Source organism: Desmodus rotundus, chromosome 5 (assembly GCF_022682495.2).
Source record: "Desmodus rotundus isolate HL8 chromosome 5, HLdesRot8A.1, whole genome shotgun sequence".
Classification (NCBI taxonomy): domain Eukaryota; kingdom Metazoa; phylum Chordata; class Mammalia; order Chiroptera; family Phyllostomidae; genus Desmodus; species Desmodus rotundus.
In genome coordinates, this window is record NC_071391.1 from 94613073 (window position 1) to 94631924 (window position 18852).

General features: G+C 38.2%; 2 protein-coding genes across 7 annotated transcripts in view; both read left to right on the plus strand.

Annotated features, from left to right (window-relative positions):
* The window catches only part of IL1RL1 (interleukin 1 receptor like 1), a 70502-nt gene extending 53555 nt beyond the window's left edge, over positions 1-16947 (plus strand). For all 3 annotated transcript variants that reach the window (XM_071221509.1, XM_045204793.2, XM_045204794.2), the window contains exons 9-11: positions 764-910; positions 9369-9536; positions 11970-16947. In XM_071221509.1, coding sequence (XP_071077610.1) covers positions 764-910; positions 9369-9536; positions 11970-12355 — 701 coding nt within the window. In that variant the 3' untranslated portion in view covers positions 12356-16947. The remainder of the gene's footprint in view (positions 1-763; positions 911-9368; positions 9537-11969) is intronic.
* Positions 16948-18125: 1178 nt separating this feature from the next.
* Positions 18126-18852, plus strand: part of IL18R1 (interleukin 18 receptor 1) — a 43517-nt gene continuing 42790 nt past the window's right edge. For 3 of the 4 annotated variants that reach the window (XM_053925752.1, XM_024571881.3, XM_045204790.2), the window contains exon 1: positions 18271-18574. The gene's annotated coding sequence lies outside the window, so the exon portion shown is untranslated. Of the gene's footprint in view, positions 18246-18270; positions 18575-18852 lie in introns of those variants that run through there. The other variant, XM_024571880.3, reaches the window with a different exon arrangement.

Here is an 18852-nt window from a genome sequence, read left to right on the forward strand (position 1 = left end):
ATTAGATGGGTTTGTGCTCCCTTCAGCTCTCGCTCCAAGCACTGCAGAAACTTCCCACCCATTCTACTCCAAGTCTGTTTCCACAGAAACAAACCTTCCACTGCCATCAGATTAATTTTACTTTAAAACCAAGTTCATTGTTAACACCTCACTCAACAGTCTTCAATAGCTTTTATGACCTTCAGAATAAAGGCTAACTACTTTAGCTGCAGCCTCAATTCTGGCCAAAACCTAGTCCTAACCTACTTTTGTTATTGTATCTTCCATTAATTCCCCAAATTGGATCACTCCAGTTACTCAGAAAATGCACTGCCATCTTTGCCCTTGGGTTGACAGCATTTTCTCTTTCCAGAAGTAATCCATTTTCTTTTTTGCAGCAATGTGAATCTTACCTGTTCTTCAGAGACATCCTCCTGCAGGAAGCCCTCATTGCCCAGTCCAGCATGGAGTGAGCATTCTTTCTCAAAACCTTTGACAGTCAAAATCATGACTTTATTTCCTATCTCAGTTAGGTTGACATGTGTCTCTGTGTCTTGTACACTCTGAGAATTCCCTACAATGCCTAGCCTGGTGCCTTACACATAATATGGGCTCAGTAACTGTTCATTGACTGATTCTTAGAGCAGCATGACAGTTCCAAGTCAACATCTGTGCATTAATCCCTTGTACCCCCAGTGGAGGCCAACATCCATGTATTTGTTTATTTTACTTTGTTTTCATAATAATGATGATCGTTTTCTGTCTTCCCTCTATCTTTGAATAGTTGATCATCAAAGCACCTACTACATACTTACAGGATTTGGCATATTGTTAATGCTAATCAATATCATGATGATAATGCTGAAAGTGTTCTGGATTGAGGTTATTCTGCTCTGGAGGGACATAGCTAGACCTTACAAAATTAGAAATGGTAAGTAGCAAGTTTCAAGTTCTTCAAAATAAAAGGTCCCATAATGGCTGTTGGTCACTTGTCTCAATCTCTTAATAGCTCTGCTACAAAATCCAGCTTCCCTTTTGCTTATCAGCATATAATTAGTAAATCTTTATGAGTTCACTCAGAGGCCATTCTTTGTCCTGCCTTGTCACTCCTTGTGGTTCTAAGATGCATCTCAACAATTCAAACTTCCTCCCTGATAAGACTGTTTTCGACTGAAGCCCAATAACAGACTGCCCCAAGCCCAGAAAGGTTTACACATTTTGTAAAATGTATATTGGTAAACAGTGTGGAATTCAAAACATTAACTACATTTTTTCTGGATTTCCAAATGTGAAGAGGTTAGACAGGTCCATCAGAGTACAGGAACCTTCTTCCATAGAGTCTCACCTAATGCACATGAAAGAAGACAGTTCTGCCTGCTAAAGGGAAAGACTATTCTTTCATTGGAGGCAGATAGAGTTTAGATATTCCATGAGATCCAATTCACTAAAGCTAATTACTGGATTTGTTTTAAATTTAGATCCCTTAAAATTTTCCACTGTCTTGCCACTATTAGCCTTTAGCATTTTCATTTCCCCAGGGGAAGCATGAGGAAAACAAAAGAAAAAATGAGATTTTTCTCGGCACAGAATAACTTATCCATGACTTGTTTATTTTACATTAAAAAAAATTTTTTATTGATGTTTCAATACAGTTGTCTCCATTTTCCCACCACCAATTTCCCCTCCATACTCACCCCCAACTCCCACCCTCAACCCCACCTCCCTTTGGCTTTGTCCATGGGTCCTTTATACATGTTCATTTATGACCCTTTCTCACATTATTTCCCTCTCCTATCCCCACTGGTTACTGTGAGTTTGTTGTTAATTTCAATGACTCTGGTTATATTTTGCTTGTTTGTTTGTTTTGTAAAGTAGGTTCCACTTATAGGTGAGATCATATGGTATTTGTCTTTCACTGCCTGACTTACTTCACTTAGCATAATACTCTCCAGTTCCATCCATATTTTCAAAAATAGGAGCTCATTTTTTCCTGCTATGTAGTATTCCATTGTGTAAATGTACCGTGGTTTATTGATCCCCTCATTTACTAATGGGTACCTAAGCTGCTTCCAGCACTTGGCTATTGTAAATTGTGCTGCTGTGAACATTGGGGTACATAGGTTCTTTTGAATTAGTGTTTCAGGATTCTTAGGGTATAACCCCAGCAATGGAATTGCTGGGTCAAAAGGCAGTTCCACTTTTAGTTTTCTGAGCAAATTCCATACTGTTTTTCACAGAGGCTGCACCAGATTACATTCCCACTAACAATGCACTAGTGTTCCCTTTTCTCCACAACCTCCCCAGCACTTCTTATTTGTTGCTTTGTTTATGATGGCCTTGCTGATTGGTGTATAGTGGCATCTCAATGTGGTTTTAATTTGCATGTCTCTGATAGCTAGTGATGCTGAGCACCTTTCATATATCTCTGGGCCCTCTGTATGTCCTCCTTGGAGAAGTGCCTGTTCAAGTCCTTTGGCCATTTTTTAATTGGGTTGCTTGTCTTCCTGGAGTGGAGTCGTGTGAATTCTTTATATATTTTGGAGATCAGACCCTTGTCTGAGGTATCATTGGCAAATATGTTTTCCCATATGGTTGGTTCTCTTTTTATTTTAATACTGTTTCCTTTAGCCATGCAGAAGCTTTTTATTTTATTGAGGTCCCATTTGTTTATTCTTTCCTTTATGTCCCTTGTTCTTGGGGACATATTGGTGAAAATATTGCTGTGTGGAACATCTGAGATTTTCCTGCCTATGTTCTCCTCTAGGACTTTTGTGGTATCACTACTTCTATTTAAGTCTTTTTTCATCTTGAGTTTATTTTTTTGTATGGTGTAAGGTGGTGAATGAGTCTCATTTTTTTGCACATAGCTGTCCAGATCTCCTAACACCATTTGCTGATGAGGCTATTTTTATTCCATTTTATGCTCCTGCCCCCTTGTAAAATATTAATTTAACATAGAGACATGGGTTTACTTCAGGGCTCTGTATTCTGTTCCACTGATCTATGTGTCTATTCTTATGCCAGTACCAGACTGTTTTGATTACTGTGACCTTGTAATACAGTTTGATATCAGGTATTGTGATCCCTCATGCTTTGTTCTTCTTTCTCAGAATTGCTGCAGCTATTCAGGGTCATTTATGATTCCATATAAATTTCTGGAATGTTTGTTCTATATCTGTGAAATATGTCATTGGTATTTTAATAGGGATTGCATTGAATCTATAAATCACTTTGGGTAGTACGGCCATTTTGATGATGTTAATTCTTCCAATCCATGAGTATGGTACATGCTTCCATTTGTTTGTGTCTTCCTTAATTTCTTTCTTCAGCACTGCGTAGTTTTCTGAGTACAGGTCTTTTACCTCCTTAGTTAGGTTTATTCCTAGGTACTTTGTTTTTCATGTTGCTATAGCAAATGGAATTATTTTCCTGATTTCTGTTTCTGATATTTCATTGTTGGTGTACAGGAATGCCTTTGATTTCTGAATATTGACTTTGTATCCTGCTGTTTTGCCAACTTCACTTATCGAGTAATTTTTTGCTGGAGTCTATAGGATTTTCTATGTATACTATCATGTCATCTGCAAACAATGACAGTTATGCTTCCTCCTTTCCAATTTGGATGCCTTTTATTTCTTCTTGTCTGTTTGCTGTGGCTAGGACTTCCAGTACTATGTTGAATTGAAAGCGGACATTCTTGTCTTCTTCCTGATCTTAGTAAGAAAGCTTTTAATTTTTGCCCATTGAGCATGATATTGGCTGCAGGTTTCTCATATATGGCCTCTATTATGTTGAGGAATGCTCCCTCTACTCCCACTTTGCTAAGTGTTTTTGTCATGAATGGGTGCTGTATCTTATCAATTGCTTTTTCCACATCTATTGATATGATGATGTGATTTTTTTCTTCCCTTTTGTTTATGTGATGTATTATGTTTATTGATTCATGAATATTCTACCATCCCTGCATCCCTGGGATGAATCCCACTTGATCATGGTATATAATTTTTTTATGTATTGCTGGATGCAGTTTGTCAATATTTTGTTGAGGATTTTAGTGTCTATGTTCATCAGAGATATTGGCCCATAGTTTTCTTTCTTTGTGGTGTCTTTATCTGGTTTTGGGATTAGGATGATGTTGGCTTCATAAAAAGAGTTTGGGAGTCTTCCCTCTTCTTGGATTTTTTGTAGTAGCCTGTGAAGGATGAGGGTTAGCTCTTCCTGAAATGCTTTGTAGAATCCTCCTGTGAAACCATCTGGTCCAGGACTTTTATTTGTTGGGAGTTTTTTGATTACTGCTTCAGTTTTGTCAGCTGTTATTGGTCTGTTCAGGCTTTCTGCTTCTTCTTCATTCAGTTTTGGAAGATTATATTTTTCTAGAAATTTTTCCATTTCATCTAGGTGTTCAAATTTCTTGGCATATAGTTCTTTGTAGTAATTTTTTACAATCCTTTGTATTTCTGTGGTGTCAGTTGCAATCTCTCCTCTTTCATTTCTGATTGTGGTTTTTTTTGGTCCTCTCTCTTTTTTTCTTGATGAGTCTGCTTAAGGACTTGTTGATTTTGTTTATGTTTTCAAAGAACCAGTTCCTGGATTTATTGATCCTTAGAATTGTTCCTTTAGTCCATGTTGTTTAATTCTGCCCTGATCTTGGTTATTTCTTTCCTTCTACTTGCTCTGGGCTGTCTTTGTTGTTGTTCCTCCAGTTCTTGTAGATTTAGGTATAGATTGTTTATTTGAAATGTTTCTATCTTTTTAAGGTAGGCTTGTATTGTTATGAAGTTCCCTCTCAGGACTGCCTTTGATGTGTCCCATAAGTTTTGGACTATTTTGAGTTCACTGTCATTTATTTCTAGAAACTTTTTGTTTTCTTCCTTAATCTCATTCTTAACCCAGTCATTGTTTAATAGCATGCTATTCAATCTCCATGAGTTTGAGCGTTTTTGAATTTTTTCCTTTGGATTGGTTTCTAGTTTCAGTTCCTTGTGGTTGGAGAAAATGCTTGATATGATTTCAATTTTCTTGAATTTGTTGAGGCTTGTTTGTTTGAGACTATCATGTGGTCTATCTTTGAAAATGTTCCATGTGCTTTTGAAAATAGTGTGTATTTTTCTTTTTTGGGATGGAAGTTTCTATATCTATCTATCTATCATCTATCTATCTATCTATCTCTATAACTGATTATATATATATATATAAAATCAGTTAATTCTATTTGATCTAGGACATTGTTCAATGCCAGAATATCCTCGTTGATACTTTGTTTCTTTGTTTGGAAGATCTATCCATTTTTGACAGTGGGGTATTAAAATCTCCTATTATAAGTGTGTTGCTGTCTACATCTTTCTTGAAGTCCTCTGAAATGTTCCTTATGTACTTGGGTTCTCTTATGTTGGGTGAATGGATGTGTATATTGTTTTCATCTTTTTGATGGATTCTTTCCTTGAGTATTATGAATTGTCCTTCTGTGTCTCTTTGTATGGCCTTTGTTTTGAAGTCTATTTGTCAGGTATAAGTATGTCTACCTAGGCTTTGTTTTCCTGTCTTCTTGCTTGGAATATTTTTTCCAGCCCTTCACTTTCAGTCTGTGTAGGTGTTTTGTTCTGAGGTCGGTCTCTTGTAGGCAACATATGTGCGGATTATGTTTCATCCATTCTGCTACCCTATGTCTTTTGACTGGAACATTTAATCCATTTAATTTTAAGGTTATTATTGATAGGTACTTATTCATTGCCATTGTACTCCCTCTGTACCTGTGTTCCTTTCTCTCTCACTGTTTTTCTTCCTCTTTTTAAAGCAGTCCCTTTAGTATATCTTGCAGTGCCAGTTTGGTGGAGGTATATTCTTTTAGCCTTCTTTTTTCCGGGAAGCTCCTTATTTTGCCTTCCATTTTAATTGAGAGACTTGCTGGGTAGAGTAGTCTTGTTTGGAATCTTTTGTTTTTCATTAATTGGAACATTCCTTGCTAATCCCTTCTGGTTTATAGCATTTCCATTGCTAACAGTTTAGAAGTCAGCTGTTAGTCTTATAGGAGTTCCTTTGTATGTTACTTCCTCTTTCTCCCTTGCTGTCTTTCAGATTCTCTCTTTGTTTTTAAATTTTGCCATTTTAATTATGATGTATCTTGTAGTCAGCCTCTTTGGGTTTCTCTTGATTGGGACCCTCTCTGCTTCCTGGACTTATGTGGCTTTTTCTCTCATCAAATTAGGGAAGTTTTCCATCATTACTTTTTCAAACAGCTTTTCTATCCCTTGCTCCTCTTCTTCTCCTTCTGGTATCCCTATTTTATGGATATTATTCCGTTTCATGTTGTCCTGTATTTCCCTTAACCCCTCTTCATTCTTTTTCAGTCTTCTTTCTTTTTCTTGCTGTTTTTGGGAGGTTTTCTTCTACTTTGTCCTCCATCTCACTGATTTGATCCTCTGCTTCATCAAGCTTTCTTTTGATTCCTTCTACTGTGTTCTTTAATTCAGGAATTGTATTCTTCATTTCTTCTTGGCCCTTGTTTATTGTTTCTATGTTGTTTTTTATGCTGATATAGTTTGTAGTAAGTTCCTCGTAGTTTCCTTATAGTTTCTGGTAATTCTGAGTTCACTGAGCTTCCTTATAACCATTGTTTTGAACTCAATATCTTATAGTTGACTTGCCTGTATTTCATTTAGCATTCTTTCTGGGGAGTCCTCCTTTCCATTTGATTGGGGGTTGTTTCTTTGTCTTCCCATTGTTTCTGGTTTTCTGTACATAATTGGGTTTTGATTGTTGTTGAGTTGTTCTCTCATGGGCCTTTCCCTGCTGTTGGTTGACTGAGGGTCTCTTTGCCTACCACATCTGTGTGCTATTGTCAGGTACTGCCTGAACAAAGCCACAGAGCCCAAGAAACGAGCCCACACCCACAAGTATAACTCCCCCTCCATCCCACTATCAATAGCAAATGAACCAGTATTAATAAGGTTGTAATGAGATTAAGACTATTATAAGAAAGGAGAGTGTATATGAGGTGACCTACTGAAAAAGAAATGATTTTGAGAAGGTAGAGGGAGGAACACTAATAAGAGTTGGGAGTTGGAGCAATGGAAGGAGAGTATGTAAAGTATACCTCATGAATAAAGAAAGGGAATGAAGAGTGTAGAATGGAGTATGAGAAGGGAAGCATGTATAATATTAACTTTAAACAGAAATTAAAATAGTATAAAATAAAATAAAGAGAGAGAGAAAGGAAGGAAAATATTGAATAATTAATAAAAATATAGCAGCCAAATTGGAGAGAAAGATCTAGTGGAGTACTATCAACAACAAATGACCCAAAGTTAATATAGGTGGTATGGGAATAAGAGGGAAAAAAGAAACAAAGAAAAATCTAAGAGATATTTATAGAAATTGAAAGTGATTTTATAATGATAGAGGGTGAGGGAATACTAAGAGTGAAGAACAAAAAACAGAATAAGTGAGAGAAAATTAAAGTTTTGGATGTAAAGGAAAAGAAGAGAAAAAAGAAAATAGAGAAAAATAAAAGGGAAGAATCAAAGAGAAATAGAAGAAAGACAAAAAGTAAAAAGAGAACAAATTGGCTAAGATGGCATTATTAAAATTTGGGTTGGAAAAAAAAAAAGACTAGGAGAGGGGTCCAGTAAAATTTGTTATTTGAAATACAGAATTAGCGAAACTCTAGAGATAACCTTGACAAAACAATGCAAAAATAACTACCCTACCCACAACCAACTAGCAAAATTTGTTAAAGGTGTAGAGAGGACATGAGTATTTTAAGATCTGGGCAAAATGATGTGAAATGACCCTTGACAAGAGAATTCATTTTGAATATCTGGATGGGGGAGAAATAGTAAGAGTGTAGAATGGCAACAAGTTGTAGTTAGAAAGAAAACCAAATTTGAAATGAAAATATTGTAAGGAAAGAGGAATGTAAAATGGTTAAGAGCAGGGAGGGACAAAATATGTGAATTGAAATACATTATGGTATAAAATCTAGTGACTTATTATATATAAACTCACTGGACAAGAAATGAATGTTATAAAGTTATGAAAATAGCTTTATAGGAAAGAAAATATCACAAATCATGGAGAAGACCACAGTGGTTTTTGTCTCGGTAGCCTCTTGTATTTACCAGTTTTTTTCTTTCTGGATCTGCCTCTGGTGATGTCAGCTGTTGACCCCGTCTGACTTTAGGCAGCTTGTTTCATACTTCCAGTGATCTGCTGTCACTAGCTCTCTCCTTCAGTTGTTCATCTGGTCACTAAGACTCAGTAGTCAGGCTTAAGCAATGAAGGGCCAGGGCAGAGACCCTCCTGGGGTCAGGGATATTGTTTCCCCTCAGGCTACTGCCACTCAGAGGGGAGTGGTTTACCTGAGCACAAAGGCTGTTGCTGTCTGGGGGATGACTCAGCACCAGGATTCTGGCAGCTACTCTCTCAGTTCTCTCAGATGGGGGACAAGGCTTTGTCCCCCATCTCTCCTCAGGCGTCTCCAGCCCACTCTGTCTCCGCATTTGCTGTTGCCCTGGGTAAGTGGCTGCAAATGAAAATTTGTGTGTTGGCTCTTTAAATGGCCCTTGAGTCTCCAACTGTCTATCCCTGGCAGAGAGTAACCTTGCTGCTTTTTGCCACTGGTTGTTATCTGTGTACTTTTTGGGCTCTGTTGTTCTAGCCTGGGAATCTGAGCTTAGAGTTTAGACCCCAATCTTTTTCAGGGGATCCAACCAGCTGCTTAATTATCCTGCTGGTGCTGCTGCCTGTGGGCTTCCAGCCAGCCCCCTCAAGTCTCCAAACACTCCCTACCAGATGGTTTGTCCTGAAGCTGGTTCTGTATGTCCGAAGTTATATACTTCTCTCTGGCTATTGCTCAGTTGTTTGTTCTGGGTGGCTTCTCCACAACTGAGTTGTAATTCCAGATTTGTCCTCAGAGGAGGTCAATGTGACTTCCATTCACTCCTCCGCCATCTTTCTTCTCCATATTTTACTTCTTTTCATAATAATAATGATCACTTTTTTGTCCTCCCTTTATCTTTTGAATAGTTGATTGTCAAAGCACCTACTATATACTTGCAGGATTTGGCATATTGTTAGTGCTAGTCAATATCATGATGACATTGTGAACAATACTTGTTAATAGAGTCTTGATTAAATGTAACAATTTGGTTTGAACTAACCTGGACAGGCTCTTCCCTGTTCTCTACCATTCAGTCTGGGGCAATAAAAAGGAGTACTTTGGGATTAAGATTGATTTTCTGATGATATTTTGTGGTGGTAGACTATTATCATCTCTAGATTCTAGAATATTTGGGGGTCTGAGATATCATCACCACTAACCACAAAACTTGGTGATAAATAATAAGTTTTATAGAACAAAGTAATAAAGTTGTTCTTGCTCTCATTTTCAGATGGAAAGATCTATGATGCTTATGTTATCTATCCACGGAACCACAAAGATAGTCCAGAAGCAACCAGTTCTGTTGACTACTTTGTTCACCAGATTCTGCCTGATGTTCTTGAAAATGAATGTGGCTATAACTTATGCATTCATGGGAGAGATTTGCTACCTGGAGGAGGTAACACTATCAACATACATTGGGGACAGAAATTCACTTCATCAGAAGGCTAAGCAATGGGTGGTCTTATCCCTGTATTGGATAATGGCTTAGAATAATTATTCTAGGCTTTGAGACCAGAGATTTAAAATATTTCTCCAGAAAAAGGAGATACTTAATCTTTGCTTCTCCTGCCCCTTTGCCACCCTTATCATGAGGTATTCACAGTAGTGTCAGTGATGTGAAGACAGGGTAAGGCATCCTTAGTATGCGAGTTGAGCAGGGCACTGCCCCTACTTTATTTCCCATGTCCACCAGTAAGATTACTCAACATTTCTTAATTCTCTCTAGAAGATTTGAGTCTACAACCAAAGAATTATGTTCTAATATCCAGATGCAATTCTAAACTATTTACAGAGTTGTATGGCTTTCCTTATGTTAGTGAAACATTTGCAAATTTATATTCTCACAAGAACAACTAAAACTGTCTTCTGTTTCTTAATATTACCACTTGATTTCATGTACTTTTGCAAGTTGTGTCACGATTCTAGCATTTCAGTAGTCATTCTTGTCTTCCCTCTATATTTATGACAAATGCCTATGAACCCTCCTTACCCTTCTCAAATTCCTCAGACACCAGGAAGCATTTGGAATGTGAGTGAGGGAGGGACATTAGGAGCATAAGTCCAATAAAGTTAATGTTTAATAAACTGTGAGTTTAAACTGGCATTCCTACTGAAAGGAGGAATTCACATGCCTATGGATTAAAAGGAACACACAACAGGTGAATTTGGTTTATCCTGGAATTTTCGAGCAATGTTAACAACCTACTAATGGCTTGGGAGACTAAAAAATGTACAATTCAGGAAACCCTAATCTAAGTAATCAAGGGTCTCTTCTTCCTCTAGCTCTTCCCACTGGCTACCATGAAAGCAGCGAGTCATGACACTCAAATGCTCTTTTCATATTACAGATCTACTCAAGAAGTTTCAGGGACTCTAGCTATTCGCGATGTCACACTGTTTCTAGTTACACCTCTTCCCAGTCAAACAGGAATGCTAGGTCACTGAGGGTCAAGCTTGTGTTGCCTTTCTGGTGCTGTTTTTCATTTGGAAAGGTTTTTCATTTCACCCTCCTCAAGTATGTCCTCTGACTACCTCAATCGAAATAAAATAAAATCCGACAAAACAACACCAGACTTTATTCTTCCCATAGGAAAAAGTTTATGTCTGACCAATGCAGTATATTTCTTCCCATGCTAGTTACCTTCCATTTGCTCCTTCAAATCTACTCTGTAACCCCTTTCACCCAGTGGCCCTGGGTGGCTGGTCATTATAGAATCCATCTTCCCTTGCCCTCTGCTCCACGTTGGGTTTGGCCAAAGGGAGGCACTGGCAGGAGTTCTGGAGAGGAGGGTGCACATCCTTTGCCCCTTCTGGGTGAAGTTGCCAGGGTAGCTGCACTTCTCTCTCCTGGAGCAGGGTTTCTGTCAGTTGGCCTTCCTCAGGCCTTTATACTCCTTGGATTCCATAACTGCTTCTTCCCTTGAACAATGGAGGGTGTAATGTCTCCCTGATATTACCAGTTATGGGATTCTGCACCATCTCCTATTGATTTCCCTGGGCTTTGCCCACATCTTTTATAAATTCTCATTTCATTAAACTTTTTCATCAGTCCTTCTGAATGTGCCAAGTTTTCTGTTAGGATCCTGACTGACCCAAGGTTTCTATTTGGCTCTATTTAACATTTACTTCCTTATTTCAGACTAGCAAAATAGGCCGTCTTTTAGCCACCACTCTCTGAGGATATCTGCAGTTGTTTTGTTCATGGTTGGGTTTCCTTAATCATGTTATCACCTCCTTGCAGTGATACCTGGGCATTTTACATGTTTTTCTGAGTCCACTCAGAAGTTAGTTAAAATCACTATGGAGCTGATGCTTTATAAACACTGATTTGCCAAAGGGATCCATCTTCCTTAATGTTTTTCTTGTCCGGATTAAAGCAGCTTCTAAAACAGAGAATGGGGGAGGATGAAGTGGATCCAGGACTTCCTAGAGACATCAGTCAGTTGAGAGGAACAAGGGTTCCTCAGTTTGCACTCTTTAATAGGAGAGTTAAAATTCTAAACCCTTTGAAAACTTGTAAACTGATATTTAAAAAGATAATATGTAGCTAATGAGCCTGAATTTTGTCTCCTGCTAAATACCTCTACATTTGCATTTAACTGGAAGTATTCTGCTTTAGTTAGGACTGACCTGCCTTGGGTCTTATCTCACAGTGAAAGGGGTAAGACACAACATTTCTCCTTTTCCAAATAAGTGAATTGTTAGTGTCAAGATCTCACACCAGATTATAACAATCACAATTTTTAAAAGTTTCAAAACATTTATGATCAAAGCATTAGACTTAAAAATGCAACAACAGGAAATCTTCTCCATGTCTTTTGATTACTAGATGTGGCCACTATGGTGGAAACCAATATCCGAAAAAGTCGGCGGCATATTTTTATCCTGACGCCTCAGATCATACATAGCAAAGAGTTTACCTACGAGCAGGAGATCGCCTTGCACAGTGCCCTCATCCAGGGCGACTCCAAAGCGATTCTGATTGAAATGGAGGCTCTGAGTGAGCCAGGTGAACTGCAGCTTGCTGGGCTTCCAGATTCCCTCCAGCACCTGGTAAAAATGCAGGGTACCATCAAGTGGAGGGAAGATCACGTGGCCAACAAGCGGTCCCTGAACTCCAGATTCTGGAAGCATGTGAGGTACCACATGCCTGTACCAAACAGACTTCCAAGAAAGACCTGCATTCTGGCTTCTTCGAATGCACAGGAGCAGTAAGGTCTATGTGGGTGTGTCCATGTACCAGACTTGGTAACTGGGGCTTCTCCTACCTGGATTATTATACAACTGTGCTAGACAGTGAGAGTTGGGCCTTGAGAATTAGGAAGGGCAAGAGAATTTTTATCTAGAAACTTTACTTCCATTTTCCTGATTCTGTATGATTGCAAAATGCTTATAAATTTTTACCCTCAATCCCCTTCTCTCTACCCAGCCTTTCCTCCCCTTTCTCCTTTGCTGGTCTTTCTCTACTGTGGTCTGTGATCTTTTCCTCTTTCTCTCTCTTTCTGATTGCCCTCTCCTTATTACTCATCAATATTTTCCATTTTGAACATCAAACTCAAAGTTTTAGAGTTCAACTTTTATGTGACCTGGAAGAACACTGAGATTCCCTTGACCAGAACATAGGTAGTAAATCTTGCTTCACATGCCAGAATTTATTGTATTTTATTTGACCAAGGCTTAGTTTTATCATCTCTATATTGCTTATTTTGTTGGAGTATCTTACACAATAGCCATTATAATCTAGTTCATTTCAGTTCTAAAATTTAATTCATATATTGTTATTTTTATTAGAATTTTTTTCTCACTATAAAAATTATAGAATAGAAAGTATAAAAGAAGAAAATAAAAATAATTCATGGATATCTATCACCCTAAGATTATATATTTGCTTTTAAAAAAATAATTCATATTTAAACATACCATTTATAGAGCTGAGATTACATAGTATGTAGTTTTTATATTTTTGATACTTAACATCATGATTAAAGCATTTGACATGTCATTTAGATTTTAACATTTTAAAATATCTGTAGTGTTCTATCTCATGCTTGTGCTACAGTGGCCTTGTAATGATAGCTATCATTATAATAATCTGCAATGACCGTATCAATATATCTTATATCTTCCAATTAAAAAAAAGCTTTTAATTTCAGAAACTTCATTTGTTGTCACATTTCTATGAAATTAATAGGGCATTTTGACAGAACTGTTTTTGTTAAACTAAAGCTAATTTGCACAGTCTAGGCTGTTCCTGTCAGAACATCCCTGGAGTTCACTCACCTGCCCTCAGGGGCCACAGAGCTCATCACTGGACCCATAGCTGAGGCAGTGCGTCCCCTCAGTAGGGAGTCCTGTCAGAGTACAGATTTTGCAAGTCGATGGAGATTCTACCTTCAGTTAAGCTGCATAATAAAGTGTATGATTTTGTATTTAACTGGGCCCCAATGCCCCCCCCACTCCCAGCCCCACAAAACACTGCACTGCAAATCCTTGACAGTTTAAAAGCATAGACCCTTGACAGCTTAAAAGCATAGAGCCAAATTTGTGATCTTTCTACAGCAAGTATATAGGATATCATAACAAGGAATTTATAATCTCTTCCCTGCTCCATAATTCTTTTGTTTTCTATTTGACCCATATTTCTTATCTTTAAATATATTTTAACTTTAAATTAGAAGCTTCTTTGCAAGTATTTAGCAAACATGTATATTTTATAAACATGTGCTGAGTATCTCTCTGGAAGGGGCATAGAAAGGAAGGGCTATAAAGAGAAATATGCAGGTAAGGCACACTCATTCCTTATCTTAGGGATTTAGAGTACACTGTGGGAACTTGAAGGAAGAGAGAAACACTCCAGAGACCTCAGACATGGCTAGACTTGGGGAAACTGACATTGCTGAACTCTTTTCTCTATCATTCCTTTTCCTAAACTTACACACCACTTCCCAGGTCACCTAGGCTCTCTGGGCCTCAGTTTCTGCAACTGAAAAATGGGAGGGTAGAAAAGAAAATCTCTGAGGGCTTTCTCAGCTCTATAGCTCATGACTCCAAACTGCACACTGAGAGAGAGAGGTCAGAGGCCTGTCAGGCTACCTGGCTTCTCAGACCAGCAGCACCAGCCTCTATATTTCTTCATCTGCATAGTGAGAGTAATAAGCGCTTTACCTACAATACACAAGGTAGTGTGAATAAAATGAACTCAGACAAAACCTGTTGAGTGTCTGCATTATAATTATGGTGAAAAGTTTTGTAAATTATACAAACACAACAAATTTTTTCTAATTGAGTTAAATTTGCATACAATAAAATTCATCCTAAGTTTTGATAATTACACATCTGTTTAGTTATCACTCCAAACAAGATAGAAATATTTTCATCACCTTAAAAATTTCCCTCCTACCTCTAAGGCAGACACTGTTTTGATTCCTATCTCCATGGATTAGATTTGTCACATCTTCAAATTCATATCAGTAAAGTCAGACATCATTTTGACTCATGACTTCCACACAATAAACGCAATGTCTGAGATTCACCCATATTTTGCATTTGTGAGTAGTTTGTTTCTTTTTATTATTGAGTTGATTTCCATAGTATGTCTACACAACAGATTGTCTAACCATTTCTCTGTTGATGGACATACGGGTTTTCCCTTTTATAGCTGCCATGAATATGGCTACTTGTGGACATATGGGTTTTTTTTTTTTTTTGGTTCAATTCATAGGAGTGGTCATGATATATATTTAAAATCTTAAGAAACTGATAAATTGTTTTGCAATCTAATTGTACCATTTTACACTCCCTGCAGTTATATCTGAGACCTCTGTTGCTCCAGCTCCTCACCAATAATGGCTGCTGTCAGTTTTCCTCTTATTTTACTTTAGTGGATGTTAAATGAATCTCATGGTTTTAGTTACAGTTCTCTGATGATTAATGATGCTGAGCCTTGTTCATGTTTCTGTTGGTCATTCAAACATCATATTCTGAAGATAAAATCTTTTGCACATTTTTAAATTGTGTTGAATTCTATGAAGATATTGTTGATGTGTACAGATTATTTTATATTTTGGATACAAGGTCCTCTTCAGGTAGATATAAGATGAGATATTTTCCAGGCTTACCTGTTCATTTTTTTAATGGTGTAATTGATTATCAGACATTTTTAATTGTGATGATATCCTATTTCTCAATTTTTCTTTCATGGTTAGTGCTTTCTGTATCCTAGCAAATAATTTTTTTGTTTGCCCACTCCAAGGTTATGGAGATAGTCTCCTATGTATTTTTAGGAAATATTTATGATTCCAGCTTTAAAAAAATTCCTCACCTAAGGATATTTTGGGTGATTTTTAGAGATAGAGGAAGGAAGAGAGATAGAATAACATTGATGTGTGTGAGAGAGAAACGTCAATTGGTTGCCTCCTTTATGCGCCCTGACTTGGGATCGAACCTGCAAATTTTTGTTGTAGGGGACAATGCTCTAACCAACTGAGCTCCCTGGCCTGGGCTATGGTTCCAGATTTTAGGCTTAGGTCTATGACCCATGGTGAATTAATATTTGTACATAGAATGAGGTAAGGGCCAAAGTTCACTTCTTTTCCATAGAGATATCCAGTTGTTCAGCAACATTTGTGAAAGACTTTTCTTTACCCATTGAATTGAAATAATGCTTTGGTCAAAAACCAATAGACTATGTATGCATGGGTCTATTACTCTATTCTATTATTTTCCATTTATAGGTTCATGCAAACATCACACTGATTACTGTTGCTTTATTATAAAACTTCAAGTCATTGTAAGTCCTTTAACTTTGTTTTCTCAAGATTGGTCTGATTATTCTAGATTGTTTTCACATAAATTTTAGAAACGGCTTTACAATTTCTTTGAAAATTCTTTCTGAGAGTTAGATTGGGATTGCATGAAATATATGGACTCTATAACCTATGGAGCCCATTAACTATAAACTCTAGAGTTTGTGGAAAATAGGTATTTTAACAATGAGTTTGCCAATCTATAAACATGGTATATTCCTTCATTTACTTAGCAGTGTTTTATAGATTTCACAATAGATATCTTATACATCTTTCAAAGGATTTATGCTTTCATATTTGATTTTTTGTGCTATTTTAAATATTTCTAACAAATTTCATTTTCCAAATTTCCATTAAAGCTGTATGGAACTACAATTGATCTTTGTATGTTGACCTCATATTCCATGTGTGGAGAGCAGGACAGAATTAAGATGGTGTCAGTCCAGTCAACTAAGATGGCATCAAAGGAAGCCATATGTAGAGCATGCACAGTAGAGCAATGACTGACAGGGATGATGCAAACCCTCTGCAGTACAACGTGGTAGACAACATATGTTTATCAGAAGGGTAACACCACCATCTCAGAGCATGAACAGTAGAGCGACATAACCAACACGTGCTTATCAAGGTAGCACAAAACAACATGTGTTAATCAGAGGCTAATGCAACATTGTATCCTACAACAGTATGAGAGCAAAAGCCTTCAAATAGACACCTCAGACAGTAGAGAGGAGCTGAGACAGCTGAGAGGAGCTGAGACTTGGAGAGACACTCTGCTGCTCCAATCGACCCTGCTGTAGCCCACTCTGAAGCCACCGTAGCAGACGCTGCCTTGCAAGATATTGACAGCTGACTCCTGGATCTGGACCTGATCTGAACTCTTGGGATTTGGGTTCATTATCAGCCAATTCTCTTGTGAAATGTTATTTCCAATTGTTTCTGAGTGATTATTGTTATTGGGTTATTATAGATTTGGATTGAATCTGCCTTAATAAAAGCTGACTGAATAGCATAGTCACCTGTGATAACTCATTGTTATTCCATGGTACTGGTGTTGTCTGTAGGGCTGGTGGTGTTATAGGTGACCTGGCACCTCTGGTCTGTGACAAAGGCTGGAGGCTGGCTTATAGGAAAGACTATATATAGCACAGATACTCATAAAGTTAGAGTATCACTCGTGACACCATGATCTTATTTATTGTTTGCAGGGATTTTTTTTTTTGTAGATTTCAAAGGATGATCTATATAAAATTATGCCCTCTTTCAAAAGAAGTAATTTTACTTCTTTCTTTCCCATCTTTATGCTTTCTATTTTTATTTTTTTACTTAATATAAATCGATTGTCCTAGATAAGAGCTGTCCTTATCTTGTTCCCCATTTTAGTAAAAACAAAGTGTTTTTACTGATAATGAGTTTTTACTCATTATTAATTAGAAAATTACCTGTTCGTTTCTTACAGATGTTCATTATCAAATGAAGAATGGTCCTTTCTAGTTGCAGTTTTCTGAGCATTATTACTCAAGAAATGGTGTGACTTTTATCAGATGCTTTTCTTATTGTATTTATCAAGATATAACTATATTTCTTTTTATTATGTTAATTATATTAAATTATATTAACATTATATACTTATAATATTAATACTGTGAATGATTTTCATTGGATATAAAAATAAAAATCACAGTCTCATTAAGCCCTTTCCCTGTAAGCCACGATTTCAGTCTTTATTTTTGTTTGAAAAAGCCAACTGCAGACCAGCCTAAAAATGTACCCTGAGTTCTAGTACGCTATGAAAATTTAGGAAAACACTTTTGCCTCAAGCGTTCTTTTCTTCTAACCAATTTAAAGTCTCACTTCCACACATCTGCAGCCCCTCTCAATTGCTTCCCAATAGAGAATACCCCATCCCTCAGGCTAAGCTGAGGGCTCAGGACCTGAGGTGCCTGAGACAGACCTGTTCCTCACTTTTGGCTTACCTAAGACTGTGCAGTGACTTTGAGAGTCTTCCTTGGCTCCTTTTCTGGCCCCCGCACTTTCCACGCACTTCCCTTCAGTGCTGGCGCAGGTTGACTTTACTCCTCATTTTACTCTGCTGCTCACAGCTCTGGGGCCTGAAGGGGGCGTATGGGAAGCACTGGCGCCACTACCCAGCCCTGCAGGACAGCAGACACCACCCACAACCCCAGAGCTCCAGGCACCCGCGACGCATCCCAGGAGCCAGGGTGCAGGTGCGGGGTTCCCCAGCTGCACTGCAGACCCCGGGGTCCAGTGGCTCTGGGCACTCCAGGCCTGGCACGCAGGTAGAGGATACCAGACCCCACCCCGCCACCCCTGGACCTGCGCAGCGCCCCACCCCCGCACCACACCACGCCTCCGCCCGCCGTTTCACAGCCAGAGGCTTTTAATTTTTTCTAACTTTCTGTAAGATTTCTCTGTTCATCATTCTCTAGCTGCTTTATCTGTTCAATCCCACTTGCGGTTCCTCTCTCTTGCTTCTTGTTTCTCAGTGCAAAGGAGGCAGCACCTTGCTGTTTCCCACCTGCTTTCTGAACTCCAGGTTCCCGTGTGGACACCAGTGTAAGGGAGGGACAACCCTCCCCGCCTCAGCCTCTGTGACATCCGTTGAAAGGTAAGGACGAAGCTCCACTGCTACCTGTACTACTCTCTGTCGCCCACTGGGCAGGTCTTCTAAAAACAAAATCAGTTTAAGAATGGATCAAGGGAAGAGAGTGAGATGAATAGTTTGTCGGGTATGGCTGGGATTGCCTAATCATGAAGTTGTCTAATAACTGTGATCCAGCCTGCTCGGGGGTTCTAACTCCGGGAGGCACCTTAGATTAAAGGCAAAGGTTTTGCAATCAGGAAAATTTTAGGTGTGAATCTGAGATGTGTGATTTAGTAGCTGGA